Source organism: Hypomesus transpacificus, chromosome 17 (assembly GCF_021917145.1).
Source record: "Hypomesus transpacificus isolate Combined female chromosome 17, fHypTra1, whole genome shotgun sequence".
Classification (NCBI taxonomy): Eukaryota; Metazoa; Chordata; class Actinopteri; order Osmeriformes; family Osmeridae; genus Hypomesus; species Hypomesus transpacificus.
In genome coordinates this window covers 15,737,775-15,765,527 of record NC_061076.1, presented here as the reverse complement: position 1 = coordinate 15,765,527, position 27,753 = coordinate 15,737,775, and the positions used below count along the sequence as shown (strand labels likewise).

Here is a 27,753-nt window from a genome sequence, read left to right as displayed (position 1 = left end):
CCATCATGGACTACACCAGGTTACTTCATATCTCCCTACTTCTCCCTGTCCTCCACCTCTCCAGGGTGATTGTGATGGACAGAGGGTTCGTCGCAGAGATGGATTCCCCCTCCAACCTCATCTCCCAACGTGGCCAGTTCTATCGCATGTGCCTGGAGGCCGGCCTGGTGTGAGCTCTTCCCAGACATGAGGCTCCAGGGTCGGGCAAACCCAGCGGCAGACACCCTTCCTCCTCTGGAGGACCACGTGGGAACTGGACAGCCAAGCTAGAAGAACCATGAGAGCACTAGAGACTCAGAATGACTAGAATCGAATTAACGTGCATTGTTCTGCCACAGGCGGGACGACCAGACGACTGTGGACTGTGTCTAACCTGGTGATAGAGAAGCAGAGGACACAGACAGGCAGAACGGGAAGGTTTCATCGGAACTTTGACTTGAACTTGATTAGACGCTCGTTGCGTTGCGTGGAGACGCACGCATCGCGGGAGTGAGACGGCACACACAGGGCTTACTGAAGCCAGAGGGATCCTTCCACACACGTCCTCGCACACAAGCCCCTTGTCTCTCTTTGCCAAACGTAGCTTTCCACCCACAAGGTCTGACAAACACTCTGTCTTTCCACATGGTGTTGACCGTCAAACGTGCTGTAAGATGCTAGACTGGCCCTCATCACCCTCATTGTCATCACTTAGAATGTAAATAACCGAGAGACATCCTAAGTAATTGTCTTTGTTTTGTATTCATTTTCCGAGATGGTGTGTAGTTTACTGAGAGTTGTGGTAAGAAAACTGTTCCCTATTTTTCAAACGTCTGTCGAGAAAAGTAATGCTATGAGACTATAAAACGACGATAAGCTAAAAAGACAACTTTATTTATTAAAGTACAACATTTTAAAAAGAGGACAAAATATCTAACAAAGAATCTAACAAGAATCTGTAATGTCTGTGTACACGTTTTGTGGCACTTAAATTTGTTACGTTCTTTGGAACATTAAACCAAATCGGAACGTTTACATGGTGTGTAGTGGTCTGTTTTCAAAACTGCATATACAATAACTGAAAGGTTTACCTCTCAAAAAAAAAAGGAATTGTCTGGATGATCACAGTAAAATAAAACACTTTAGGCTTCAAACAGATGTGCTGACTTCACAGATACAACATTGTCCACTCAGATCTTTGGCAACTTTCAACTCACTCTACATTATCACTTGCATTCCACATCTTATCATCTCTCTACTTGCAAAATTATATTTGTTGCTTAAATAAAGAGATAAATGCAGGGAAGAGACTGGTCAAACTAAACCTCAATGATTCTCTACAGTAAGTTTAATTATACTGAAGGTCCTTAATAATATAATATGTAAGTGTATATATTTGCTTTGTATTATTGCCATTTAAACAACTCACATCTGATTTGAGACTTAAATACTTTTTATATCTTTTTTTGCTAAGACATTTTGTATTGATACACGAAAATAAATACAACATGTTTCTAATTAGGACTAAATCAATGGAACAGAATAATTTATTATTAAATAAAACAGTATTGACTCTGCCCATGCATACGATTGAAATAATGTTCACTGTTTTGAAACAAATGTTTTTGTGAACTTGAATAAAGACAGACTGATTGGTTTTCAGTTGTTTCTAAGCAAATGTATTATGAATTGATGATAAATGCATCTTATGCACAGGATCAATATGCCCACAAAACGAAAATGAATAATAATACAAACTGTTAAACATCCAAAACTGCCAAGAAAACATTTGATCTGCGTTTTTGCTTTTTATGTCTTTAAAAGGTTTGTGTAGTTAAAACAGCACCTTTATCCCTTTGTCCTTAAAAAAAAAGAAAATAAAAAACGTTTTTAATAACCTTTCAACCAGATTTACACTTTTAGCCTTTTAGCTTGTGATCTTTTTATCTTTATTATCCCTGTTAGACTTTTGTCTTTTTACTTGGCTAGATACACTTTACACACGAGGGTTAAAGTTAGGGTGAGACCTGCTGCTGTTCAGCCTCTCCACAGTCTCCTGCTATCTTGCGGTCTCTTCATCCCTGATCACTATCTTGCGGTCTCTTCATCCCTGATCACTATCTTGCGGTCTCTTCATCCCTGATCACTATCTTGCGGTCTCTTCATCCCTGATCACTATCTTACGGTCTCTTCATCCCTGATCACTATCTTGCGGTCTCTTCATCCCTGATCACTATCTTGCGGTCTCTCCATCCCTGATCACTATCTTACGGTCTCTTCATCCCTGATCACTATCTTGCGGTCTCTTCATCCCTGATCAGGTCATCACTGATCCACTGACACCTTGCTGGGGCTGTTACAGGCAAGTTTGACACCTTTTCTCTTCTTCCAGATGTTCCCATGGCGACCATGTCCTGGTGCTGTCCCCTAGGTATCCCATAATAACACTGACTCTCTAACAGGTTTTGTTACAGAGTAAACACCTAAACTCCTTGGTTATTAGGGTAACTTCAGTATTATTATCCTAATCTATTAATGTACCCCTAGTTATACCCATGTTATGGCTCTCATTGTCTTTGGACCTTGTAACAATTTTGAGTAATCATTTTGATGATTTGGAAATCCTGTGACCCACAGATATCTCTCTCAACCCTGAAGATTGTTAGATGTTTCTACTACACATGAATGTCCCTGCTTTTCCAGGCATGTGGCGCAACATCTTCCTCTTAACATTTGTAGTACTGAGTGCAGTAGGCTACTTAGCTGGAAAAGTCCCATAGACACTGCAGCAAATACTGTCAAATTAAACTGTGTTTCTTTATAAACGTATAACCCTGGACATAGGAGGGTATTAAGGAGTTTATTTTGTCAAGACACACTTTGAAACAATTAAATGTCCTTTTTTTATTCTTTTCAAGTTTCTCTTCACAATTCAATATATTATCACAGAAGAAATACTAGAGAATCAAAACGCTGGTTACTGAAATCAAGACAAACTGTCCTCCAGTCTTTCTCCCACAGACAGAAGCAGCACAAAATAATACTCAGGCTTGGATTCTTCCAGAATATGTACTTTGAAGCGAGATCGGTTACGTGTTTGAGTTCCAGAAGCTCACATTTTGGCATGCTAGTTTACTCACAGGCACACTTGCCCACACCACACTGTCAACCTTTTCTCACCAGTGTGCATCAAATGAAGCTGTAAAGAGATTCTTATTTAGTGCAAGGCAAAAAAAAGGCAAAACAGGATCTATTTAAAGACTGCCATTGTAGAGTTACTCAATGGTTTCTCTAGTCTATGAGCAAGCACATCAACGTCCGACAAAGAGGATTGTTCAAAAAGCTGCCAACCTCATCAACAACTGCCTTTTGGTCTGGCCAAATTGATGACAAAATGATGAACAAACTGAGAAAAACATGTACTGCACTTTATACCAAAAAGCAACAAATATTAGTTATGGACAGCGCAAATACTTTGTCTTGAGGCCACTTATAGGAACTGAAAATAGAAGGGTGTGCGGGGCATGCCAACACAAGTCACGTAAACTTCCACAATGGTAAAGGAAATGCAATTGTTTTGGCTGGAATCCATTAAACGTTGTAAGTGTTTTACATTCTACAGTGTTCGGACAAACAGAAGCTATCCACAATACATTTTCACACACTCTCAAAGCTTTACAAACACACAGACTCTTAAGCTTTGAGAAAAGAGAATATACCTGCTAAAAAAGCAAGCCACATCACGCAAAATTCCCCAGCTCGCAAAAAAGCTTAGAATAGATTAGGGAATTAGTCCTTTTTTTTCAAGAAAAAGGTTCAGCAACGTAAAAAAAAACAATTGCCATAACTATGTCTCTCATCCAAATAGAAATTGAAATTTCGTATTTTTCACTTCATCATTAGAGACACTGGCCCTGTATATCCATCCAATTGATTTAAGGCACAGGTCACACATTATAATCAGAATTACCCAAAGTTGAGTTCACTGTCTATCTATAACGGACCACCTCACTTCAGTATCAGGGTTTCTCCTAAGCAGTGACTGAGGGGGCGTTGCATATGGCCATAGTGAACCTTTTCCAATGCCACCAGACAGTTTATCAGCGTTTCAAGCACTTACTAGTCCCCCACCCCATAAGTGTGAGTGACAACAGTGATCTTTCTCCAGACTGGAGGATCCTTCCGGAAGGTCTCAGAAGACGGTGCATCTTTTGCACTTCTTTTTGACTGGCGGAGGACAGAGCACGGCGCGAATGGCCTCGTCGAAGACGGTCTTCAGTCCTCTCTGGGTGAGGGCGGAGCATTCCAGGTACTTCACCGACCCTGGGTCGGGACAGCCCACAGGAAGAGGAAGGAGAGACAAACACAATGGTGACGTCGTTATGGGAATGATTCAAGATGTCGCTATGACCGAGTAAGGCAAGGCACTTTTTTTATATGGCACATTTCATACACGAGGCAGACTCAATGTGCTTCACATGAAAACGTGTCATACATTAAAACATTGTTTAAAAAAAAATTTAAAAAAATATTTAAAGAATAAAAGAGTAAGAGTATAAACATTTAAATTCAACCAAATGTGATTAATTTAATTAGCATCTAAGTGAATGTTAACTTGTGTTGACAGACGTGTACTGCCCTACCTATCTCCCTGGCCATAGCCAGGCCCTGGGGGTAGGTGATGGGGGACAGCTTCTTGTCCCTCAGCCTCTCGATGGTGTCCTTGTCATCCCTCAGGTCCAGCTTGGTGCCCACCAGGATGATGGGCGTGTTGGGGCAGTGGTGACGCACCTCAGGGTACCACTGGAAAGGTCACACTCAGGTCAAATGTCAAATACATTTACAAACAAAATCCTGTGAGAAAGTTCTGTCTACGAGTGCTAATTAAGTGTACTGACTCACTATAAGTCAATGTTAAGTCAAGTTTTTACCTTTAAGACCACCAAGAATGTACCGTTACTATGGTAAAATCCACACAAGAAACCAAGCAGTACCATGTCTTACAACAAGGTGGCGATATGGAATAATTTCACTCAAATATTCTGTCACAAGAAAAAGGGTGCTAAATAAATGTTGACTATGTCCTTTCTGGCTGTTGACGCTTGACGGGGATTTTGAAACCCGGCAGAGCCGAGGTAAAGACATGATTGAGGCACTGACCTTAGCTCTGACGTTTTCAAACGATGCAGGGCTCACCAGGGAAAAACAGATTAAGAACACATCCTGGGGGGTAGAGACGATGCAAAGACAAAATTCAAGTTAACACTGACAGCAGCATTCACTAAAGCTATACCAAAGCCGCCAACATAACACAAGCAACATCACAGCAGAGCACTCATGTCTACAGTACTGTACCAAAGTGTTACAGCTACAACAGACACCCAGAGCCTGGTTACAGGCAGTGAGGCTTGGGTTGCCAACCGTCCCGAATTGTCCGGGACATCCCGTATTATGGGTGATTTTGATTTTTTCCCGCCAGGGACAGCTTCAATCCCGTAATCTAATCACAGCCTCAACAGACATTAGGCTAATAGGCTACTGTAAACGCGCAAAAACTAACGCAAACGTTGCTATGGGACACGGTTGTTGCTTGTTGCTGACAGTGTGTGTGAACTGGCCACTGGTGAGGTGAGCGTTATTGTGTGTCAAAAGGAGAAACTTGTAATAATTGTCTTGATTATTACTATGAACAATACATCCAAGCGAGTAGCTATTAGTGGTTTGCCAAAATTACACTGAAATAAGTAGTTTTATGGCTAATGAAAGCTTGCGATTTCCGTTATTGTTGGTCAGCTGTTGGTGCGCGCGCATGTGCGTGTGTGCACCTGGAAGAAAGTGTCCCTCATTTGGGGTTGAGAAAGTTGGCAACCCTAGGCCTGACACCTCTTTGATGGACATAAACTACAGGGCACAAACACTTCAGATGAAACGTCTGCAGTTGTTCAGCCTGATATACATGCCTTGAATGGGTTGTTTTTGAAAGGGGGCCCTGTGGTTCCTGGCTGAGTCATTGACATTCAGTGCAGGTAGAGTCACAAAGCCAAACCAGAGCTGCCAATTTGGGCTCGCTAGCAAGCCAATGTGGAGCCATGCTGGCCAAAAAAACCCTGTATTATTTCATTTAACTTTTATTCAATCCGATTCTTTCTGCTGCAAGTCTATACATTTGCTTTCCCGACCTTTAGTTTTGCAGCTCTGAACACTTACAGGAGACATCTTGGTAGGTCATTTGCTAGCACAACAATGGTGTGGCTATTTCCTCCCAAGTTGTACCGAAATATGCCCCTCATTCATTTCCTGTGAAACGGCAGTCTGCTTTCCAGTGGGATTATAAGAGTGCTACAGTTAAAGCAACTGGCTTGGGAGATAGACAAAACCACACTGAAAACAGGAAGTTGTGTGGAGGACAAGTTAGGATAAGGGAAGGGGTGGCAAAGGTTTGTGTACAATCATACCACCTCAGGGCAGAGTGTAAGACGAGAGAGAGGTCAAAGGAAACCATTTTGGAGAAAGGAAAGTGTGAAAGATGTGTGTGTGTGTGTTACCGTCTGTGGGTAAGACAGTGGCCTGAGTCTGTCGTAGTCCTCCTGTCCAGCCGTGTCCCAGAGACCCAGGTTGACCGGCTTCCCGTCCACCATCACATTAGCAGAGTAGTTATCAAACCTGCCAAGCCCAGGGAGAGGCAGAGGAGCGTTCAGAAGGAAGCCGTTTATAACGGGGCACATTCAAACGCACACCTGGATAAAGCTCCACGGATCACTGCCAAGCGGGTGTTCGTACTCACACGGTGGGGATGTACTCCCCAGGGAAGGCGTTGGTGGTGTAGCTGATGAGAAGACATGTCTTACCCACCGCTCTGAGAGAGAGAGAGAGAGAGAGAGAGAGAGAGAGAGAGAGAGAGAGAGAGAGAGAGAGAGAGAGAGAGAGAGAGACTGATAAGATTGTATAAATGTGCATGTTGTCTAAAAGTGCACAGAACCTTTTGCACAGTCACAGCAAGCCCTATGTGATACTGTGACTCAAACAACAACCTATTACTACCAGTGGACTATCTCTGGATGCAGTGTGAATGAACACACACACACTCGTTCATTCTGCTTGGTAGTTTGGAAGAGGCACGCACGGTACTGTGAGTGACACGAGACCCGCCCTACAGCTGGGTGACAGAACTCCCTTTCCGAAGACACCTCAATGTTTATCCTGCACTGTACAGGTGTAAGGGGAAGACAAAAGGACTCTATAGACTGAGGGGACACAAGTCACGTACAAAGGGGACCCCGAGGGGTAACATAACAGTCAAACAAACACACACACACAGTCTGCTGTGTGTAAACACATAAAAGATCGTTTTGGAAGTAGAGACTAGAGGAGACTGTCACAAGGAAGACTGCGGATGAGTGATAAACAGATGGGTAAACAACAGAAGGAATAAACAGATGGGTAAACAACAGAAGGAATAAACAGATGGGTAAACAACAGAAGGAATAAACAGATGGGTAAACAACAGAAGGAATAAACAGATGGGTAAACAACAGAAGGAATAAACAGATGGGTAAACAACAGAAGGAATAAGAAAATGAAGTTATAAAGAGTGGGCTAGCCTAGGCGCGCGTGCATCCACGGGCTCTAGTTCTTGGAGGCAAACATGTAATACCTCAAAGGAGTGAGAGAAACTGGGTAGAGTGAGAGGTTTCGGTAATTCAAGAGAACTGAGAAAATGTCCAGTTAAACATTTTTTATATGCTGACGATAAATGTAATTGCTGCTGCCTGTCTGGTTCAAGTCGCCCCCGTATGATCTGTGAGTAGGTGTGAATCACGATTATAACTAACTGGAAATGTGTCTACCAATGAAGTCAAACCTTCGGGAGTTTTTTACCCAGTTTGACTTATTTCTGTTCTGGATCTTAAAATGCAAGAATGCAACATATGCAGTAGCATACAAGAAGCACAGAGCGCTAGATAAGAGTAAATAAAGAATAAATAATGAAGACCCTTGGATTATTATTTTTTTCAATTAAATCTGCTCTATACAATTAGCCTGTTAGAAAACGATTTATGTTCCATAATTATCTCACGAATCTTTAAAATCTCATGCACTCGGGGACAAAAGGTAGAGAACTGACCAATTCACCAATACCAATTCAGTCTGCCAGCCCCAGCCCTTTTTGCAACAATTGCCATAAATGAGAATCACAAGCTAAAAGGCACATTTTCTGTTTTCACTCCACCAAAAATCTTACCCATCGCCAACAACTACGCATTTGATGGCCTGCATCTGCAGAGTGGTTGGTGGTATCCAAAAGCACTGTTCTACGTTTAAAAATGTCAAAAAGGTTTCCAATATACTGTATTCGTGGTAAGTGGGCTGGTACGGCTGCAGTCTGGAGGAAAGCGTTCAGCCGTTCTGTCGCTGTAAACGAAGCATTACGGAAAAGTCCGAACTGTTTTAAAGGCACAGTGGTAACTATTCGCAGAATACAAGTCAACTTTGCAGTTTAATTAAGTGCAGTATCGATTCATTTGATCCTAAATAGAAAACGGATGTAGCTGCAGCTAATAACTGGAGCATTCAATTTAGTAACGGAAAAAAAACAAGTACAGTTCTTACAGACTGTGCTGCACTCCGAACGACTGAGCGCACTTATTTTATGGACTTCACTGGGCTCACGAGACGCATCTGAAAGGGTATCCGCTGCCAGTCCTGCAGATGAAACCTGGCCCCATTTATCCACAGAAATCAGTAACTTTAAACACACTTTACAAAGCCAAACAGGAAAAAACTAATTAAAAACAACAACACGCAAATAACCAGACATACACACACACACATATATATAAAAGGACCACTTCCATTACTTGTAAGAATTTTTTTATTGCTTGACCCGCCATCAGGACAACCTATACCAAAATGATTAAAACTCTGAGCACAACTGGTAAAATCAAACCTTGTACAGTAGTCATCATAAGGATAAGAACGACAATAGAAAAATGGTCCTCTGGCCAATGCAACAGCTTTGGGGACACAGTAGCCTTTTTACAAACATTAAGAGCATGATAAACGGGAGCATTAAGCAGTCTTTTTCTCTATAAGCCCTGATTACAGTATCCTAGACAGAAAAACAAAACGCGACATTTAGGAAATGGATTTTGTACCGTACCAGACTCAACGAACAAGGTCTGGGTTTGGACACTTGCGTTCACTTGTGGTTATGATCGGGTTTGCGCTTAAATCACCTCCCTTACTGGTTAGTCAAAAGTACTTCTGAAAGTGAATGATGCTTTTGATATGAACAGAGGATAAAAAGGCAAACCACTTAATATATGATACATGTGTGGTACAGTCTATATGGGGGGGAAACGGTATATTCATAAGAAAAGAAAAGTAAAATGAAGGTAGGCATAATGTTGTTTTTTGTTGTTGCTGTATTTCTCAAAACGTTAGAATTTTCTCTGTGAGAAAGGCTGTAGAATGAGTCAAATCAAATCAACTAAACACAGCCATCAATGACATAATCTATCCCAATTGGTGAATTACGATTTTATTCAATGGAAAATGAGTATTCTTTAAAAAAAGATTCTTTTTTTCAGAAGCCTTTTTTTTTTCCCAACAAGAAACAATGCCAGACAAAATGTAATCAACTCAAAAGACATTACCAAGGACAAACAGCAAATATATCCAAAACTTAAACATAGTTTAAGATTAGTTAAACAACTTTGCTAAATCTAGCAAGGCAATGCCTTCCCATCACTTCTCCGGAATATTTAGTTCAGCATGTGGAAAAATACATATTATTATCATCTTCACAACTATTTGATTCAAGTCCCCCATTAGAAGGACTCTCGTGGACTTAAACCCTGTGCCGAAATGAATCTCTGGTTGTTGGCACACCTAGTATGCAAAGACAAAACATTAGACACCTTCAGGCTAAGGAGAATAAATTCCAGTTCCATGTTTGAACCGTGTAACAAAGATGCACCCATAGCGAACGTCCCAACCAACACACGTCGCTCAAATCAGAAGGAACATAAACGTTCAATGTGCCAATAAGAAAAACTGTCAAACAGGACTTGGTACTAAATGTGTCCAGAGGGAGTGAAATGGAGGCACTTCTTAAAACCAGTCATGTGACAAAGCTCACAGCATTCTAGAAGTCTAGGACAGATAACCTACTGCTTCGAACCAAACCTTCAATAGGCTGACCAGCGAGACATCCTATAAAGCAGTTTAGTACAGAGGTTCAAAAGAAACTGAGGGGTCTGCATTTCTGACCTACAGCGGTCCCAGTCTTTGATCCATCTCCTACCATGGAGAATCATCTTGCCTTTGACTGAAACCAACTAAACCTGATGTACCAAAATGCAGTGCGGTGGCATGTGCCATCAGTGGAAGTGATGGGCATTCTTTAAACATGGACCATGCGTGACTGGCCTAAACCAAGATGGAGGTTAGTAACGCTAAGACAGCGAGCACATGGCTGCAATACTGGACTTTATTTTGAAGACTCGTTTGACCCAGTGAAGTTCTCAACCTGTCTGATGAATAAGTGTTTGTCCATTCAAACTAGTGTCTGGAGCACGGACACAAGTTAAGCCTCTTCAATGGAAAACTCATCTTAGATTCATCACTGCAAATGTATTACAACGTCTCACATAAAAAAAAAGAGTAATTAGAAATACTGTAATTAGCAAGGATAACTTCACTTTGCAGCACCCCCATGACACAGTGACGAGACCCCGCCCCTCCAGCCGTCCCATTTGGCACTAGCTTGGTTTGTAGCTGGCATTAGCTGTATTCCTCCCTCCCAGGTCAAAGTTCACAAGAACGTTCCATTTAGGAGCTGGTCCACTGGGAGACTGGATCAAAATCCCGTCTGCTATTCTAGATTGGGATGAGCTAAGAAATATTAAAGAGTCTCCAAGTTGAACATAAAGGCAGTCTGATCCTTCAAGGTGAACAACGAAGAACCTCAAATTCTCATCTGAAATACCGGGACCAGATGCAACATCAAATAATATGGTAGCCGGCGAGTATAAACAGTTATTTTCTTCAATATATATCACAAACTGTGCAAAAAATATGGTTATGGTCATTTACTCCTACTTTATATAAGCTGTATATGTGCAACTATAATGATAAAAAAAGCACATTATGTCACCATGGTAACAATGGTGTTTCTTTCTTCTACTAAGTACCCTTAGGAAACAAAACCAATAATAATAATAATTATTATTATTATTAAGACATACCACTAAAAAACACAGAAGAACAAGTAGAAGCCTTTGGCGTATCTATTCAAAATTAGAAGCAAGTAGCCCCCCACCACACACACACAACATTTCCCATGATTCCACCTCGAACCTCAGACATGAAGGAAGTCACGGCAACCTGTGTCTCTTCTGCCTGACCCACGTTCTCACGCCAACACGTCATGAGTGTCTCCTGTTTCGTCACAACTTAAGGATCCTAACTTGAGAAACTGCAGGCGACTGAGGCCTCGATACAGGTTTCCCATCGATGGTTAATGCGCAAAGTTCAGCATAGTTACGTACCCATCGCCATCGCGAAAACAACAAACGGAAAACTCCCATATTACATAAACCCTAATGTGTCGACCCATTATGTGTAGTTCTGCTCTTGACCTGTAAGAGGCACACACCGAACCAACCCTTTTCCTTTTACCTTAAAATACAAACAGACAATATGCACAAGCGTCAAAGGATTCTGTGCAGAAAACCAAACAAAAACAGAGAGAGGTAACAGCCATTGAGACATCCTCTACAAGTGATCGTACGTGGGGCACCCGCGTGTGAAGGCATGTATCGAAAGAGTCAACATCAGAAAAGAAAGCGGCTTTGCATTGTTGGGCCCTGCGCTGGGGGGGGGGGGGGGGAGGGGTGGTGGAGGAGAGGGGGTGGTGGAGGAGAGGGGGGGGGGAGAGAGGAGGGTGGAGGAGAGAGGGGGGTGGAGGAGAGAGGGGGGTGGAGGAGAGAGGGGGTGGAGGAGAGGAGGGTGGAGGAGAGAGGAGGGTGGAGGAGAGGAGAGTGGAGGAGAGAGGGGTGGAGGAGAAGGTGGGGAAGAGAGCGGGGGGGTGGAGGAGAGAAGGGGGTTGGAGGAGAGGAGGGTGGAGGAGGAGAGAGGGGGGGGACTCAGACGGAGAGAGACACGAAGCTGTTGTACTGCTGGATGTTCCTCTTCAGGATGTCTGAGCAGGGCCCCAGCACGCGCTCAAAGCGAGGTCGGTCCAGCTTGACACACTTCAGGGGGCCCCGGGACACCACAGTGGCTGCTCGGGGACGGTTCATCAGCAGGGCGATCTCACCTGAGGCAGGAAGCAGGGGGACATTACAGCTTCCACAGACAAATGATATACACAAAGTCAAACTCAAATATATAAATTGTATGATATATAAGTAGAATCATTATTGTATATAGATATAAAAAAAGAATATATATATATATATTTATATATAGCTATATATATACACTGAAACAGACACATGCACGCTCAAGTATTTCCCTACAGAAAGCAAAAAAATATATACATCATATAAATAGTCTAATACATAAGTTTAATGCTTATATAAAAATATATATGTATATACACAGACACACACAGATGCAGGCACACGTCTTTCTTTACTTAACACATCCTGAAAGCACTGCCCAAAAATACAGTTGCAGTTAACGCTCACCAAAATAGTCGGATGGCCCGAGTCTGCCCACTTCTACAAACTCCTCGTGCTCCGAGCGTCTCTGGAGCACTGCGGCTGAGCCCTGCTCACACACACACACACACACACACAACACGGTCAGGGCTGCCCTGTGACACACACACACACACCATTATCCCTCCACCATTATCCCGTTCCACACACGGTTCCACACACGGTTCCACACAAGGTTCCACGCACGCCAGAAAAGGTGAGCTTCACCTCTAGAATGATGAAGAACTCGTCCCCCGGCTCTCCCTGAACCACGATCTTCTGCCCGTCCTCGAACTGCACCGTCTCCAGGGCGTCAGCCACCGTGAGCCTCTCCCACTTGTCCAGGGACTCTGCAAAAGGCCAGCCGCAGTTACGCAGCTGTACCACCGGGTGGCACCAAACGTTGTGTTGTCGTGTGTTGCAACCCGCTTTGTAAACACGGGACAGGAGACAACAGAAAAGGTAGAACATGTTGTTGGTGGTAGAACATCTTCTCACCTAGGATGGACACCTTGCTGAGGAATTCCTCATACATCTTTCGCTTTCTCAAAGTGCTCCCCTGAAACAGAGAAGAAACACCATGCAGGACACTGTTACCCCGCAGAGAAAGGCCACAACTTCTGATCAACAAAAGATAAGTGAAGTTCTCCAGCTCGACGATATTAATATGACCAATTCAAATACGACCGGTCAGGCAGTTCAGCCTGTCTCACCATGAGTATTCTGTGTGTGTGTGTGTGTAGCAGCTGTCCTCACCATGAGTTTTCTGTGTGTGTGTGTGTAGCAGCTGTCCTCACCATTAGTTTTCTGTGTGTGTGTGTGTGTGTGTGTGTGTAGCAGCTGTCCTCACCATGAGTTTTCTGTGTGTGTGTGTGTAGCAGCTGTCCTCACCATGAGTTCTGTGTGTGTGTAGCAGCTGTCCTCACCATGAGTTTTCTGTGTGTGTGTGTGTAGCAGCTGTCCTCACCATGAGTTTTCTGTGTGTGTGTGTGTGTGTAGCAGCTGTCCTCACCATGAGTATTCTCCGGTAGCTGTCTCTGTCGATGCCCCACAGTTTGACGATGGTCTTGGCCCGGACGGTGGCCGCCCGGGGGGTCCCGTAGATCAGGGCCAGCTCTCCGAAGCTGCCCCCCTCCCCGATGTTGGTCACCCACTCCCCGTTCACGTACACCTGTGGGAAGATGATTCAGATGGCTGAGCGGTGAGGGAGTCGGGCTAGTAATCAGAAGGTTGCCGGATCGATTCCCCGCCGCGCAACATGATGTTGTGTCCTTGGGCAAGGCACTTCACCCTACTTGTCTCGGGGGAATGTCCCTGTACTTACTGTAAGTCACTCTGGATAAGAGCGTCTGCCAAATGACTAAATGTAAATGTAAATGTAAGATGGAGGAGAGAGAGAGACAGAGAGAGAGAGACATGGAGGGAGAGAGAGACATGGAGGGATGGAGGGAGAGAGAGAGACATGGAGAGATGGAGGGAGAGAGAGAGAGAGAGAGAGAGACATGGAGGGAGAGAGAGAGAGACATGGAGAGAGAGAGAGAGACAGACAGAGAGAGAGAGACATGGAGAGAGAGAGAGAGACATGGAGAGATGGAGGGAGAGAGAGAGAGACATTGAGGGAGAGAGAGAGACATGGAGGGATGGAGGGAGAGAGAGAGAGACACATGGAGAGAAAAACAAGGTCCAGTAAATCGCTGTTAGATAGTTCAAGAATCCTCAACGGGAAACCCCTCTGATTCCTACTTACATCCATCTCTCCTTGGTCGATGACATAGAAGTTGTCCCCTTCGTCACCTGCGGGAGGCCAGAACACCAGTTAGCAACCTCACTGGCAGTTCCACAAACAGTCCCGTTACTCAAACACACGAAAACGACAAACCTTGCTGGATGACCGTCTCTCCCGCTATGTAGGTGACGGAGAACATGGCGTCAAAGATGTCACTGGAGGAGAGGAAAACAGGGTTAAGCTCGATGACAACGCCGACGAGGTGGAATGAACCGCGTGTGGAGCTGTGCTGCTGGCCACCTTCTCTCATTGTCATCCAAGTGGGCGAACAGCACGTTCTTCTCGATGGCTTTAGCCAAGGCGGCCATTGTCTTGTAGTCCTTCGGGATAACCTGGAGCAAGAGGTGGGCAGTTAGATCTCGCAACGTACACGTGACAAAATGATATGCTTTAAGCCAATCGTCGTTGCGCATTATCGTTTGACAGGAAAATCCTATTGGAGACAAACATGTTAGTCAATGAGGCAAATTCATCATTGAGGCATCCTCTAAGGCTGTTAAAATGTCATCAATAAAAAGGAATGGCTTTTAAAATGTATGTCATGCTCAACGAATCACAAGTCTATATACTTTTTTAGGGCATTTTGGGTCTACTGGGACAGCAAATGAAGAGACAGGAAGAGGAAGACAGACAGGAAATCAATGTGAGTGAGAGAGAGAGAGAGAGAGAGAGAGAGAGAGAGAGAGAGAGAGAGAGAGAGAGAGAGATAATGAGTGAGTGAGAAAGAGAGAGTAAGTGAGAAAGAGTGTGAGAGAGTGAGTGAGAGATATAGAGTGAGTGAGTAAATGAGTGAGTGAGTGAGTGAGTGAGTGAGTGAGAGAGAGAGAGAGAGAGAGAGATATAGAGTGAGAAAGAACATGCAGGAAATGGCTGGATTTGAACCCTAACATCAGAAGTTCTAAATAATTAAAGCAAAAGGCCTCTATAACAGTATTAGATTTAGCTGTACATCATGAGTCGTCAGTGAACAGAATGGCATGACATAATTACATCAACATTTCAAGTCAGCGGTCAAACTGCGACATCAGCAAAACATCGACCATGCAGCATAACAGGTTAACATCCACAGTCATTCTCAACCCTACAGACTCAGTAAAGATGATAATAGTTATAGTGTGCACCTGTAGCGTGGTGTGATTGGCTGAGGGCTGACCCCTGACCTTTCTGACGTATGAGGCGGCATCTTCCTCTGTGTAGACTTCGGCACTGATGGCGCCACGGCGACGGCGGCCCTTCACCACGGGGTTCATGGGGGGGGAAACCTCGTCTTCCCGAGAGTCCGAACGAGAGGTCGACTTTTGCTGGCTCAGGATCTGCTTGGACTCCTCCTGTTTGCAGACACGGGAAGGTGACAGATGTAAACAAACTGATACGGGCAACTTGACTTGATGCAGGTATGGATTTGGAATTAAGGCATTCTATATTACATGTATTCATTTAGCAGACGCTTTTTTAAATACTTTGTGTCAACATAGATATGAATATAAAAATATGCCTATGCATACACATTATCCACAAAAAATCCACATCCGTTGAGTAAACTTAATCAGAGGCAAACTGTCTGACCTAAAACAAGCATACTCTAAAATCAAGCTAATATCGGTGCAATCCTGCGATTAACTAGTACCCACCTTCTCCATCCTCTCAAAGTACTCTCTAAGGAAGCCCATGGGTCTGTCGGGCCTGGAGGTGCAGAGCTGCACGATGCAGTCTTTGAGGAGTTGCTGGATGTTGTGTTTTTGCACGTAAAGCTCGCATTCTCGGAGGCTTCTCTCCTCCTCACTGCCTGTGCTGCCCGACGCCATCGTCACCTAACGAGGAAATAAAAGTTAGCGTGTTCGTGCGAGAGAGAAACAGAGCGCGGATAAAAGAGAGAGGATTGGTGGGCGGTCCAAGCAACGGTAAGATGACGGGAGTGGTAAGTTTGCGAAAGTTTACAGACGGACAGAGAGTATAGAGCCAAGCATGACACAGTGCAGATTTTCTCTCGCCCTTTTCACAGTTGAGCAGTAGCTAGCAGTAACGTGATTATGCTAGAGTCATCTAGAAAGTATGCAACACTTAGGTGCAAAAACATGCTAATCTGCTAAAAGCCTGGCTAAATGGCTTTTAGATAACTGTTGCTCACTTGCTGTCAATTGAGCTAAACATATAAAGACGCTTTAGACAAATACCTTGATACCCCCCACACACTTTACTCCAATAAATAAAAAGATGGGCTCAGTTAGCTTGCTACAATTGAGCAAATTAGCTTGCTAGGCTAGTTTGCTTCGACCTTGTGCAACCTGCACAGGTACAGTAGCTTGATTCCTAACTCCACCCATTTCAGATATGTGACCTAACGTCGCCAAATTCACTTTGCTATTCTAAAACGCTCAAAAAGTATTGTGGCATTGCACTGCAGCACCCTGCAAGCTGTGAGGCCCGCAGACAATTCTAGCAAACAGCCATCTTGAATATCTGACTGAGCCGAGAAGACTAGCTAGCTAGCTCTAGTTAGCCACCGTGTTAGCTAGCGTAATCACAACAAATTGAAAAAACGCACGATGCAACCACTGATGTGGAGATCCACTCCACGGTTTCTAGGTGGCGATTATTTCCAATGAAAATACTTACCAATACCGATGGATCTTCTCTCGTATTTCACAAGACAATGTTCTTTCTGTCACTGACAGTTCTTCGTCCCTGTGTTTTCTTTTTGTCTTTTTCTTTTTTTCTCAGACCTTGGCTGGCTGCACTACCGGAACCAAGATTGGGCCAATCACAACCTGCCATTGACGTAATTTGCCTCGTTCTGGCACAACGTCACCATAACTACCTTAAAGACGCATGCTTTGTTTTTGTACGTAGTGCCACACTGCCTACCATTGCACTGCCTCGAGTCTACTATACCCTGTACTAACTAAAGTGTCGATGACACCCTAAAGACAAGATGGCTGTACTTAGTCAGAATGATTAAAACTGTGTCACACTCATGTCATTCTATATGAATGACTGCTCAATATATTTCTTGAATTAATTAATGAGGGCTCTTGAAAGCTTAGTACATGTTTCAGTTAAAGGTGTATTCATTGAAACAGTGGAAACATAATTTGTTCTTGCAAGTGGCACTTATGTTGTCAGTAATGACAAAGAATGTAAGAGGCTAAACCTCAGGTGCTTGATCAATGACTGTGCACAGCCACACCCTCTCCCTCTCTCCCCTCTCCCTCCCTCCCTCCCTCCCTCTCTCCCTCCTCCCCACCTTATCACTCCAGTTTCTCCGACAGTCTTCCAAAGCACGGCTTCATTCGCGTCGACTGCCCAGAGTCCGCGAATACGGTCCTGCAACAACCAGCAAGCTCACAGACAGAAGAAACCCAACACCTTGTAAGGTAAGTGGAGCCCTTACGCTCTTCCATGTCTTATCATGGAAGCAGAGACTGGTGTTTGACAGGTTTTGCTGGCACGCTACTCGTGGAGTTGGCTCTTTCCTTGTTCCATTGATTGTTTAAAGATAAGACAGACATTATTGTCCCAAAGGAAATATGTGTTGGGGCACATAGTGTCTGCTGTTAAAATACAAATGACAAATGTACAGAACAGACATAGGCACACAGGCACATACACACACACACACAGGCACACACATAACCTACAATACACAGACTGCCATCCACCACTAAACTGCTCACTTTTAGGCATGAATATGACAGGCCCCTGTGCATTTCCTCGTTCTCTGTTCCTTGGCACAGGAGATATTGCGAGCCTTTGCTGAAATGTGCTCCAATGTGCGCCATGTACCAATGGCACAGAGTTTCAAGGTGTGTCAAAACTGCAGAGGAAACGTGTCTGTGATAGCGGAATGCTATGAGCCTGACTGACTGTTGGTTCGGATTGATGAGATCTTTCTATAGACTACCGAGGGCTGAAAAGTCCCAGAAAACTCTTAAACTTTGTGATGAAAAGCTATTGGCTTATATACCCCACTAGAAAACAGCCAGCAGGCCCCCTTTCCCCCCAGGAGAACTGTATGTTGACATTAGAAAAAAGGCAAACACAACTGTGCAAAACCAACAGGGAGTAATTACATGTGTTTACATGGTAATTACCGGAACTGATAAAAGTCTAGTTTCTTCTTGCTCAATGTTCAACTTACTGACCAAACAGGTACAGCCCTAAAACGAGCCCTTTTCATGCTATAATATGGGAGATCTGGGGTATATTATATAGCCTACATATTCACAACATCATTTTTTCTGCACCCAGATTGAAATCGATTTATATGTCGTCTTTTTTTGTCACTGACGGACTCATCCTTTGAACCCTATCTTTCCTCCCCTCCTTCGTCATCCTGGAATTAGCTGCAATTACATTTCCAAACCCTCCCAGAAAAGACATTCCTCTCCCGGCCACATTCCAGAGACCTCCAGGTTGAGACATGTCTCTCTACAGCTTCGGGCTGGAGCCCTTGTCCTGCCACGCCTGGAACAAAGACAGGACGCGTGAGTTAAACTACAAGTGCAAACCAGTCCACCTGCATTCCCCCCTCTCTCTCTCTCTCTCTCTCTCTCTCTCTCTCTCTCTCTCTCTCTCTCTCTCTCTCTCTCTCTCTCTCTCTCTCTCTCTCTCTCTCTCTCTCTCTCTCTCTCTCTCTCTCTCTCTCTCCATAACCTTCCTTTCAGTACTGATAAGCTTAGGTATGGATCCTCACATTACAGAGTAAGTCCTTTGTGTAATGGACCCTCATTAAAGTTGGCCAAAGTTTCCATGTGAAGATTAGATTAGCGACTATGGAAATGGGATATCTACAGTGGGGAAGTAGCTCTGGACTCAAGCAAAACGCTTCTAATGCCTAATCTACCATATAGTATTATACAGTGTCCAGGGCCTGTGTTCTGCTAGATAGCTTTTGTCTGGCTACACTGTATTGTCATACAGTGTTTACATCGAGTCATTTAGCAGACGCTCTTATCCAGAGCGACTTACAATGAGTACAGGGACATTCCCCCGAGGCAAGTAGGGTGAAGTGCCTTGCCCAAGGACACAACGTCATTTGGCACAGCCGGGAATCGAACTGGCAACCTTCAGATTACTAGCCCGATTCCCTAACCGCTCAACGAGGTGTTAAGATGTCTCCCTGCTCCTCCTCAGAGATCGCTGTGAGTCCCAACAACAGTGTGGTGAACATTTATGAGAAGAAAGGCCAGGAGTGGGCGAAGATCCACGAGCTGACTGAACACAGTGGACGCATCACAGGTACGGTGACTGACATCACTTATCCCACGTCCACTAGAGGTCACAAGCAGTTTCTTCTTCATGGTTATGAATGAGACCACTGTTCTGGTGGATTTCTAGACCAAGCTGCTCTCACGCAGCTGCTGGTGCCGAAATATTATTGAGAAATGTTGAGAAACAGTCTGGTAAACGGATGTTGAGTGACTTCGGTGACAAGTCATCTTTTACCAGGTGTGGACTGGGCTCCGGAGTCCAACCGCATCGTGACGTGTGCCTCGGACAGGAATGCCTACGTGTGGACCCTGAAGGACGGGCAGTGGAAGCCCACCTTGGTGCTGGTGCGCATTAACCGCGCCGCCACCTGTGTCAAGTGGTCTCCCCAGGAGAACAAGTTTGCTCTGGGCAGCGGCGCTCGCCTCATCTCCGTCTGCTACTTTGAGAAGGAGAACGACTGGTGAGAATCGGACTTTGGTCGTGTTTCTGGTCCTGTTAACAGAGGGGAGTTGGCCCACAAGCAGTGACCCAACCGGGGTTGTACCGAAATCGGTGACCGATCAGAAACTGCCATTAGAACAGCGACTCCTGGTCACAGTTTTTGATCAGTCACCGATTTCGGTACAACACCGGGTTCGATTCCGGCTTGGGGCGTTTCTTGATGTCTTCCCCCCTGTCTCTCTCTATACAAAATACATATCTACAAAACAAGTGGATGAAATGCTGTGACCTTTGACCCCCACCAGGTGGCTCAGTAAGCACATTAAGAAGTCCATCCGCTCCACAGTGCTCAGTCTGGACTGGCACCCCAACAACGTCCTGCTGGCTGCCGGCTCTGCAGACTTCCACTGCAGGTCAGGACAGGGGGGCACGATCATTCATAACACCCTGATCTGTGACTCTCGGATCGATGTGCATTTGCCAATAGATAACTGGTCATAGCAAAAGCCCTGTTACTTCCCCCACTTATCTGTGTACCAAGATTTTCCTGCCTAGCAGAAGTGCCAAAGACACGCTGATAGCAAATGCCAATACTGTTTTGCTTATTTGCATTACTTCCCCTCCCCATCCTCCACCCTAAATCCCCCTTGTCAATGTTAGAGAACAAGCTCTTATATTAAATGAGCTCATGCCATGTCGACAGAGCCGAGCATTCGAAAAATGCTGTCCCTTTGATTTAACTTCTCCCCCCTCCACAGAATCTTTTCGGCCTACATTAAGGACCTGGAGGACAAGCCGGGCCCCACGTCCTGGGGGTCCAAGATGCCCTTCGGGGAGCTGCTGCTGGAGCACAAGGACTTTGGAGGCTGGGTGCACAGTGTGTGCTTCTCCCCCAGCGGAGACCAGCTGGCCTGCGTGAGCCACAACAGCAGCATCAGTGTGGTGGATGCCAGCCAGGGCAAAGAGTGAGTGTCACGGGGGGGCAGGGACACTTCTGGGTTGGTGCCAGGAAGATGGAAACAGGTGATGACATCTTCCTGAGGAGACGGGATCGGCTACCTAGCTGTGCTGTTGTACAGAGGGGTTGTGCTGTTGTAAAACCGCGATTGTAGGAGTAACCTACAGGTTAGCTTAGCGCCATCTCCTCTGGCTTAAAAGTTGTGGACTGAAACAGAACTTGACCTTTGACCTTGTCTGTTTGCAGGGTGACCCAGCTGACCACTGACCACCTCCCTCTTCTGAGTGTTCTCTATGTGAACCCCACCGAACTAGTAGCTGCGGTGAGATGCCATGCTCTTTTTGGTTGTCAGCCTCTTTCTCATTCTGTGTCTCTCCTACACACACGTACACATACACACACATACAAACAACTGTAGTTGTTTTGCGCTTTGTGTGTGCATGTGTGAGAACGATAGATGGACAGAGACACATTCAGATGGAGACACAGTTGGTCAGTAGACAGGATATGACATCTGTCCACAGCAGGTGCACCTAAAGCAGGAAGTGTCTAACAATTGATGGAGGTCTGGACCAGACCATTACCAGATACTGTCCATCCTACAGATCAATAACTAGGACCCTTTTAAGGTCTCAACCATCTTTATTGATTCGACAACATCCATAACAACCCAGTCGGCTGTCTGCATTGCAGACACAGCAATCCTGGAGAACAACTCATGGAAAGCAGTGGCAGACTATTGTTATAAAATGTCTAGAAAGACGAAGAAGAAATTACAATGTCAATAGAAAGTCCAACAGTTCATTCAAATATTATACAAAAGGTAAAAGTACATCTATTAGTAAAATAGTAAGTGCACTGCTTCACTTTGTCCCTAAGAAGGACAGAAATGTTTTCCTAGCACCGATGGAATCCAGTCTACTCTCCAGATCCAGTCACATTCTTCCATCCTGTATTCTATTCCAGGGCCACGACTGCTGCCCCTACCAGTTCTCCTACAAGGGCGTGGGCAGTCTGGAGTTTGTTAAGAAGCTGGACATTCCCAAGCAGACCTCCAAGGGCAGCATGTCTGCCATGCAGCACTTCCGCAACCTGGACAAGAGGGCCACCGAGGACGACATCAACGAGCTGGGGAACAAACACCAGAACAGCATCACGTAAGGCTTAAAGCACCAGAACAGCATCACGTAAGGCTTAAAGCACTAGAACAGCATCACGTAAGGCTTAAAGCACCAGAACAGCATCACGTAAGGCTTAAAGCACCAGAACAGCATCACGTAAGGCTTAAAGCACCAGAACAGCATCATGTAAGGCTTAAAGCACTAGAACAGCATCACGTAAGGCTTAAAGCACCAGAACAGCATCACGTAAGGGTTAAAGCACTAGAACAGCATCACGTAAGGCTTAAAGCACTAGAACAGCATCACGTAAGGCTCAAAGCACCAGAACAGCATCACGTAAGGCTTAAAGCACTAGAACAGCATCACGTAAGGCTTAAAGCACCAGAACAGCATCACATAAGGGTTAAAGCACCAGAACAGCATCACGTAAGGCTTAAAGCACCAGAACAGCATCACGTAAGGGTTAAAGCACCAGAACAGCATCACGTAAGGCTTAAAGCACCAGAACAGCATCACGTAAGGCTTAAAGCACTAGAACAGCATCACGTAAGGGTTAAAGCACCAGAACAGCATCACGTAAGGCTTAAAGCACCAGAACAGCATCACGTAAGGCTTAAAGCACCAAGCCGTTTCATGGGCAAGACAGGTTTTGGGGGGCATTGCTAACTTTGATTATTTTTCAACGTGATGGTGTACAGGGACAGGAAATGTGTGTGTGTGTGAGAGAGAGAGGGGGATTCCAAAAGAATGCTAAAAGTGACTTTAATTGCTTCATGTGCCAGTAGGATGATTAATACAGCTGCACCAAATGTAGTGACTTCATATGTGTGTCCTGCAGTCAGCTGTGTGTGGTGTCTGGAGAGAAGGCCAGAGTGGAGACCTACAGCAGTGTGGGTCTGGACGGAGCCCTGGTTCTCTGGAACTTCAAGGTAACAGTCCACCAATGAGATGCTCTCTTCCATACAGTCCACCAATGAGACGCTCTCTGTTCCTTACAGTCCACCAATGAGATGCTCTCTTCCAAACAGTCCACCAATGAGATGCTCTCTGTTCCATACAGTCCACCAATGAGATGATCTCAGAGGATGTTTTGTACATCATCAGTAGGCTAATATAGCCACCATTTATGTTTGAAAGTGACACTGTTTTTCTTTTTTCTATCTGCAGCATTAATAATGTGAAGACGAAAGAAGCCATCCACCCTGCACTGGATGGCTTTTATACCAGATTGATCTAAAGTTCACTACTTATTATATCTGGTCAAAACCAACAGTTCTTTGTGTTCTATTGCAATTACCTCTGGAGAAACAGGGACTGCATCTGAATGGATTCGTTTTGGACTGGAAGGCTATTGTACCACCATAAGCTAATGGTTCAGATAAAGATTGTGCTTGATAATTGAAATCAATAAATCAATACTATTTCGTAAGACATATAATGTGTACTGGATGTTTTTTCTACAAAACTTGACTGTCTCTGATGATTTTAGTTTGTGTCACTATCACCTTTCTCTCAGTCATCTTAAAGGAGACATTCTTTACCTAAGTACATGTTCTGTGTAAAAGTAACTACTGCACAGGAGCCTCATCAATCATTGACTGAAAACACTGAACAACATCTGTGATTTGACTAATCTACAGAAACCCACAAGATGGATATTAAAGAAGAAGGACTATTACTGATTAATCCTCCCCACAGTGTAGATGGTGCAGGTGTTTATACTCATGAATCCTCCCTACAGTGTAGATGGTGCAGGTGTTTATACCCATGAATCCTCCCTACAGTGTAGATGGTGCAGGTGTTTATACTCATGAATCCTCCCTACAGTGTAGATGGTGCAGGTGTTTATACTCATGAATCCTCCCTACAGTGTAGATGGTGCAGGTGTTTATACTCATGAATCCTCCCTACAGTGTAGATGGTGCAGGTGTTTATATAAGTCAAGTGTGAAGGGTTCATTTCCTACTACCACTTTATATTACCCTTCACAATCTTGTTACAACTGTTACTATCTTTACATCATCTCTTTATTCATTTTTACATAACTTTACAGCCATGCGATAAATGTCTACTTGAAATACTTTTTTGAAGATACTTAAAAAATATATATATATATGGCTTTATTGTACAGACAGTTTAGAGACACAGGAAATGTTTGGGAGAGAGAGAAGGGAAGACAGAAATGCAGAAATGTCCCAAGGTGGAATCAAACAACTTGGACTGCTAAGATAAATGAGAACATGCTATTGAAATATGTACTGGACATGAATCTGTCTGTGGTCAGGGCATTTGATGCATCCTATGTCAATCGTAATTGAACAGTTTTCAGTGAAAATTCTGAATGATGGACTGAAACAGCATTGACACAATCCAGGTCTGACAGCTGTGGCCCATATAAAGAACATCCTTTAACAACTTTTATATTTATATTTGTATAAAATAAAGAGATTGATTTAAAGAGCTTATCCCCATATATGATTGTATCCAATTATAAATGTGTATATTACCATATACTTTACCTTTAGAAAACATCAATATTTACACATTCATTTTTCTTGTATTGCCATGTTGCGCTGATTGTGAAAACATAATAGTTCATCTTTTCCGTTTATCTTAGATACATTCAATTGGCAAATATCCAACTTAACATTCATAAGATTATATTATCAAATCAATTTGGATTTGAATGAGAAAGTATATTTGTATGTACACAGAGTAAAACAATATAAAACCCTTTTAACAGTATTTCAATGATTCCAACAATATAGTTCCGATGTAAATACAAATACCATGTGTAAGTGTATGGCAAATTCATTTTGAATTTAGCTGTATTTACATTGTAAGTTATTATATTTACATTTTACTTTACATTTATTCATTTAGCAGACACTTTTATCCAGAGCGACTTCCAAGAGAGAGCTTTACAAAATTACACTTCAACAGCATGTACCGCTATAAGTGCAAGTGTACCTGTAGAAAAACAAGCAACAATAAAAACACTCGCTCCACAAACGCCAGTCTTGCAGAGTGTAGCTGCTCTTCTGCAGAGCCCGTCTGAGCATGCTCAGTCCACCCTGAGCTGAGGTGAGAAAGTCTGGAGTTCTGGGAGCCATAGCCAGAGCTCCACAGAGACAGGAGATCAGATCTACCATCTCTCCTCTCTGTAGAGAAACACAGCAGGTCAGATACTGGGCTGGTTAGATTCCTACTCATGGACCACATATGGAACATTCAACTGACTGAAGGACAGACATACAAGCAATCTGACAGGCATGCAGACAGACAGACACAGACAGACACAGACAGACAGACATCTTACCATCAAGGCTCCACAGTGATCCAGTCTCAGATCTCCAATCAGAATCATCGTCTCTCTCAGCTCTAGTGTCTCCACTCACTGGACAACAACAACATACAAATAACTAAACAAGGTCAAGTATTATGTAGCTTTTTACATCCATTGACAAACACAGATAACAATACAGACTGACAACTACCCCTGTTTGCTAATGTTCTGTTATACATAGAATGTATTTGAATTAAGATAACATGGAATGATAAAATTATGGGTATTGAATTGGTTCTTGTTATAGACACATAATTCTACATTACGATTTCTGTCTGTATTCAAATATTTGTGTGTATTGTGTTTCATTCAGTTTTTACCCTTCTCTCATTCCACATTCAGGTGAATATACAGTTATTTATGTGCCAAAGCTGCAGTTAGTACAGTAAATTGTCAATACTCACTACTTGGAGGCAGGAAGTCGTAGCTCCTGGCTCTTTTCACAGACATCTGATACTCTTCAGAACTCCAGTTCATTTCTGTACCTCCATCCATCTCAAGGTTAAACACATCTCCACTGTTTCCTGCCACCATCTCCTCCATCTTGTCAAACAGCTCAGTGACCTGAGTGTCATCACCCCTATTCTCATTGTTGAGGACATGATACCTGTTCCCACATTTCTCAACAAGCCACTGGAGGGCCTTCCCTTCTCTCTCAATGTGCTGCTCAATGGTTGTGTCTCCCAGATGGTCCCGATAGGTGAACAGCACTATAGTGTGACTCCAGACTCTCTCACTGAGAAGCTGCAGGTGTCCCTCTACTGATCTTCTCTCTGCATCTGTAAATGAGAGATCCAGTCGTATGACCAGGAGGAGAGTGTGTCTCCTGTTTAACCAGCTCAGTAGTATGTTCTACATGGAGTTGCCTCCACCATCCTGGAGTGTCGACCACAGTGACCTGCCTCCCTGCTACTTCTCCCTGTCTCTTCACACACTGAGCAGTTGTCCTCAGGTCAAACTCCTCTCAGTCCAGGATGGTGTTTCCTGATGAACTCTTCCCTGCACGTTTCACCCCCAGCAGCACAATCCTCAGCTCTGAGAGATGGAGGGAGTCACCTGTCAGAAAGAGAGAGACATAGAGAGAGAGAGAGATAGAGAGAGAGAGAGAGAGAGAGAGAAAGAGAGAGAGACATTAAGGGAGATAGAAAAAGACGAAGGGGAAATAGAGATGTTGCATTGTCTTTGAAGTTTACAATGATATGAAATAATATGTTTTGTTGAGTGAAGCGTAAACACCATATGGTAATAATTTAAGTTGAAGAAACATTCTTTGTTCAGATGATTGGTTCCTAAAAAAAAGAATTAACTGGAAACAAATATGCACAATCTTATTCATCAATAAATATGTTTTATAATACTATAACCATTCTTTAAATATCCAGTATACTGCATGTCACATTGATTAGGCTATTATATCCACATCAAGACTCTGGATGGACACTGAAAGAAACTCACCCATTAGTGATCTGAGAGTCTCTCTCTGTTCCTGCACCTTCATCAGCCTCTGTTGTGCTCTCTCTTCCTCTGCCCTCCTTCTCTCTTCTATCTTCTCCAGGATCTCTCTGTCCATCTCATAGTGGCCTCCTCTGTTTCCTGCCACCATCTCCTCCATCTTGTCCAACAGCTCAGTGACCTGAGTGTCATCACCCCTGTTCTTATTGTTGAGGACATGATACCTGTTCCCACATTTCTCAACAAGCCACTGGAGGGCCTTCCCTTCTCTCTCAATGTGATGCTCAATGGTTGTGTCTCCCAGACAGTCAACATTGGTGAACAGCACCATAGTGTGACTCCAGACTCTCTCACTGAGAAGCTGCAGGTGTCCCTCTACTGATCTTCTGTGTTGCTCTAGGAATGAGACATCCAGCCGTATAACCAGGAGGAGAGTGTGGGGTCCTGGAGGACACAGAGACACACTGCGTACTATCTCCTCTTTAACCACCACAGTAGTCCTCTCTACAGTGATATTCCTCCACCATCCTGGAGTGTCGACCACAGTGACCTGCCTCCCTGCTACTTCTCCCTGTCTCTTCACACACTGAGCAGCTGTCCTCAGGTCAAACTCCTCTCTGTCCAGGATGGTGTTTCCTGATGAACTCTTCCCGGCACGTTTCCCCCCCAGCAGCACAATCCTCAGCTCTGAGAGATGGAGGGAGTCACCTGTCAGAGAGAGAGAGAGAGAGAGAGAGAGAGAGAGAGAGAGA

At 44.1% G+C, this 27,753-nt stretch overlaps 5 protein-coding genes across 6 annotated transcripts in view; 2 read left to right on the top strand and 3 right to left on the bottom strand.

Annotated features, from left to right (window-relative positions):
* Positions 1-3,374, top strand: part of LOC124479587 (multidrug resistance-associated protein 1-like) — a 31,984-nt gene extending 28,610 nt beyond the window's left edge. Inside the window, exon 31 of the mRNA XM_047038385.1 lies at positions 65-3,374. Within this exon, the coding sequence (XP_046894341.1) occupies positions 65-173 (109 nt within the window). The 3' untranslated portion in view covers positions 174-3,374. The remainder of the gene's footprint in view (positions 1-64) is intronic.
* LOC124479583 overlaps positions 1-27,753 on the bottom strand; it is a 272,624-nt gene that overhangs the window by 219,526 nt on the left and 25,345 nt on the right. Inside the window, 1 exon segment of the mRNA XM_047038379.1 lies at positions 27,005-27,709. Coding sequence (XP_046894335.1) covers positions 27,005-27,709 — 705 coding nt within the window.
* On the bottom strand, positions 2,826-11,885 carry LOC124479685 (ras-related C3 botulinum toxin substrate 3-like). The gene is made up of 6 exons (XM_047038543.1): positions 8,222-11,885; positions 6,764-6,835; positions 6,525-6,642; positions 5,140-5,202; positions 4,623-4,782; positions 2,826-4,302 (listed from the first exon to the last, which is right to left on the bottom strand). Exons 1-6 carry the CDS (start codon positions 8,254-8,256, stop codon positions 4,172-4,174), a joined length of 579 nt encoding a protein of 192 aa, XP_046894499.1. The 5' UTR covers positions 8,257-11,885; the 3' UTR covers positions 2,826-4,171.
* LOC124479643 (cAMP-dependent protein kinase type I-alpha regulatory subunit) lies at positions 12,076-17,209 on the bottom strand. 2 transcript variants are annotated; one of them, XM_047038483.1, is made up of 11 exons: positions 17,089-17,209; positions 16,104-16,283; positions 15,594-15,800; positions 14,713-14,804; positions 14,566-14,627; positions 14,434-14,480; positions 13,699-13,857; positions 13,185-13,245; positions 12,915-13,036; positions 12,675-12,756; positions 12,076-12,301 (listed from the first exon to the last, which is right to left on the bottom strand). In XM_047038483.1, the coding sequence occupies exons 2-11, from the start codon at positions 16,275-16,277 to the stop codon at positions 12,129-12,131; spliced, it is 1,179 nt and encodes a 392-aa protein (XP_046894439.1). In that variant the 5' UTR covers positions 16,278-16,283; positions 17,089-17,209; the 3' UTR covers positions 12,076-12,128. The 2 variants fall into 2 exon arrangements, with proteins under 2 accessions (XP_046894439.1, XP_046894440.1); XM_047038484.1 differs by having other exon boundaries at positions 15,633-15,800.
* On the top strand, positions 17,717-23,636 carry zgc:86896 (uncharacterized protein LOC415190 homolog). The gene is made up of 10 exons (XM_047038498.1): positions 17,717-17,846; positions 18,816-18,956; positions 19,606-19,710; positions 19,921-20,143; positions 20,430-20,537; positions 20,883-21,089; positions 21,329-21,404; positions 22,049-22,239; positions 23,042-23,132; positions 23,371-23,636. The coding sequence occupies exons 2-10, from the start codon at positions 18,893-18,895 to the stop codon at positions 23,374-23,376; spliced, it is 1,071 nt and encodes a 356-aa protein (XP_046894454.1). The 5' UTR covers positions 17,717-17,846; positions 18,816-18,892; the 3' UTR covers positions 23,377-23,636.

Coding starts and splice junctions, on each gene's coding strand:
- LOC124479685 (XM_047038543.1), bottom strand. CDS start 8,256: ATGCAGGCCATCAAATGCGTAGTTGTTGGCGATGG. Junction 6,836..8,221: donor TGCGTAGTTGTTGGCGATGG/GTAAGATTTTTG, acceptor TCTCTCTCTCAG/AGCGGTGGGTAAGACATGTC. Junction 4,303..4,622: donor GGCTATGGCCAGGGAGATAG/GTAGGGCAGTAC, acceptor GTCCCGACCCAG/GGTCGGTGAAGTACCTGGAA.
- LOC124479643 (XM_047038483.1), bottom strand. CDS start 16,277: ATGGCGTCGGGCAGCACAGGCAGTGAGGAGGAGAGAAGCCTCCGAGAA. Junction 14,805..15,593: donor CCAATCACACCACGCTACAG/GTGCACACTATA, acceptor CTCTTGCTCCAG/GTTATCCCGAAGGACTACAA. Junction 14,628..14,712: donor TTGGATGACAATGAGAGAAG/GTGGCCAGCAGC, acceptor CCTCTCCTCCAG/TGACATCTTTGACGCCATGT.
- zgc:86896 (XM_047038498.1), top strand. CDS start 18,893: ATGTCTCTCTACAGCTTCGGGCTGGAGCCCTTGTCCTGCCACGCCTGG. Junction 18,957..19,605: donor CTGGAACAAAGACAGGACGC/GTGAGTTAAACT, acceptor GCTCCTCCTCAG/AGATCGCTGTGAGTCCCAAC. Junction 22,240..23,041: donor AAACACCAGAACAGCATCAC/GTAAGGCTTAAA, acceptor TGTGTCCTGCAG/TCAGCTGTGTGTGGTGTCTG.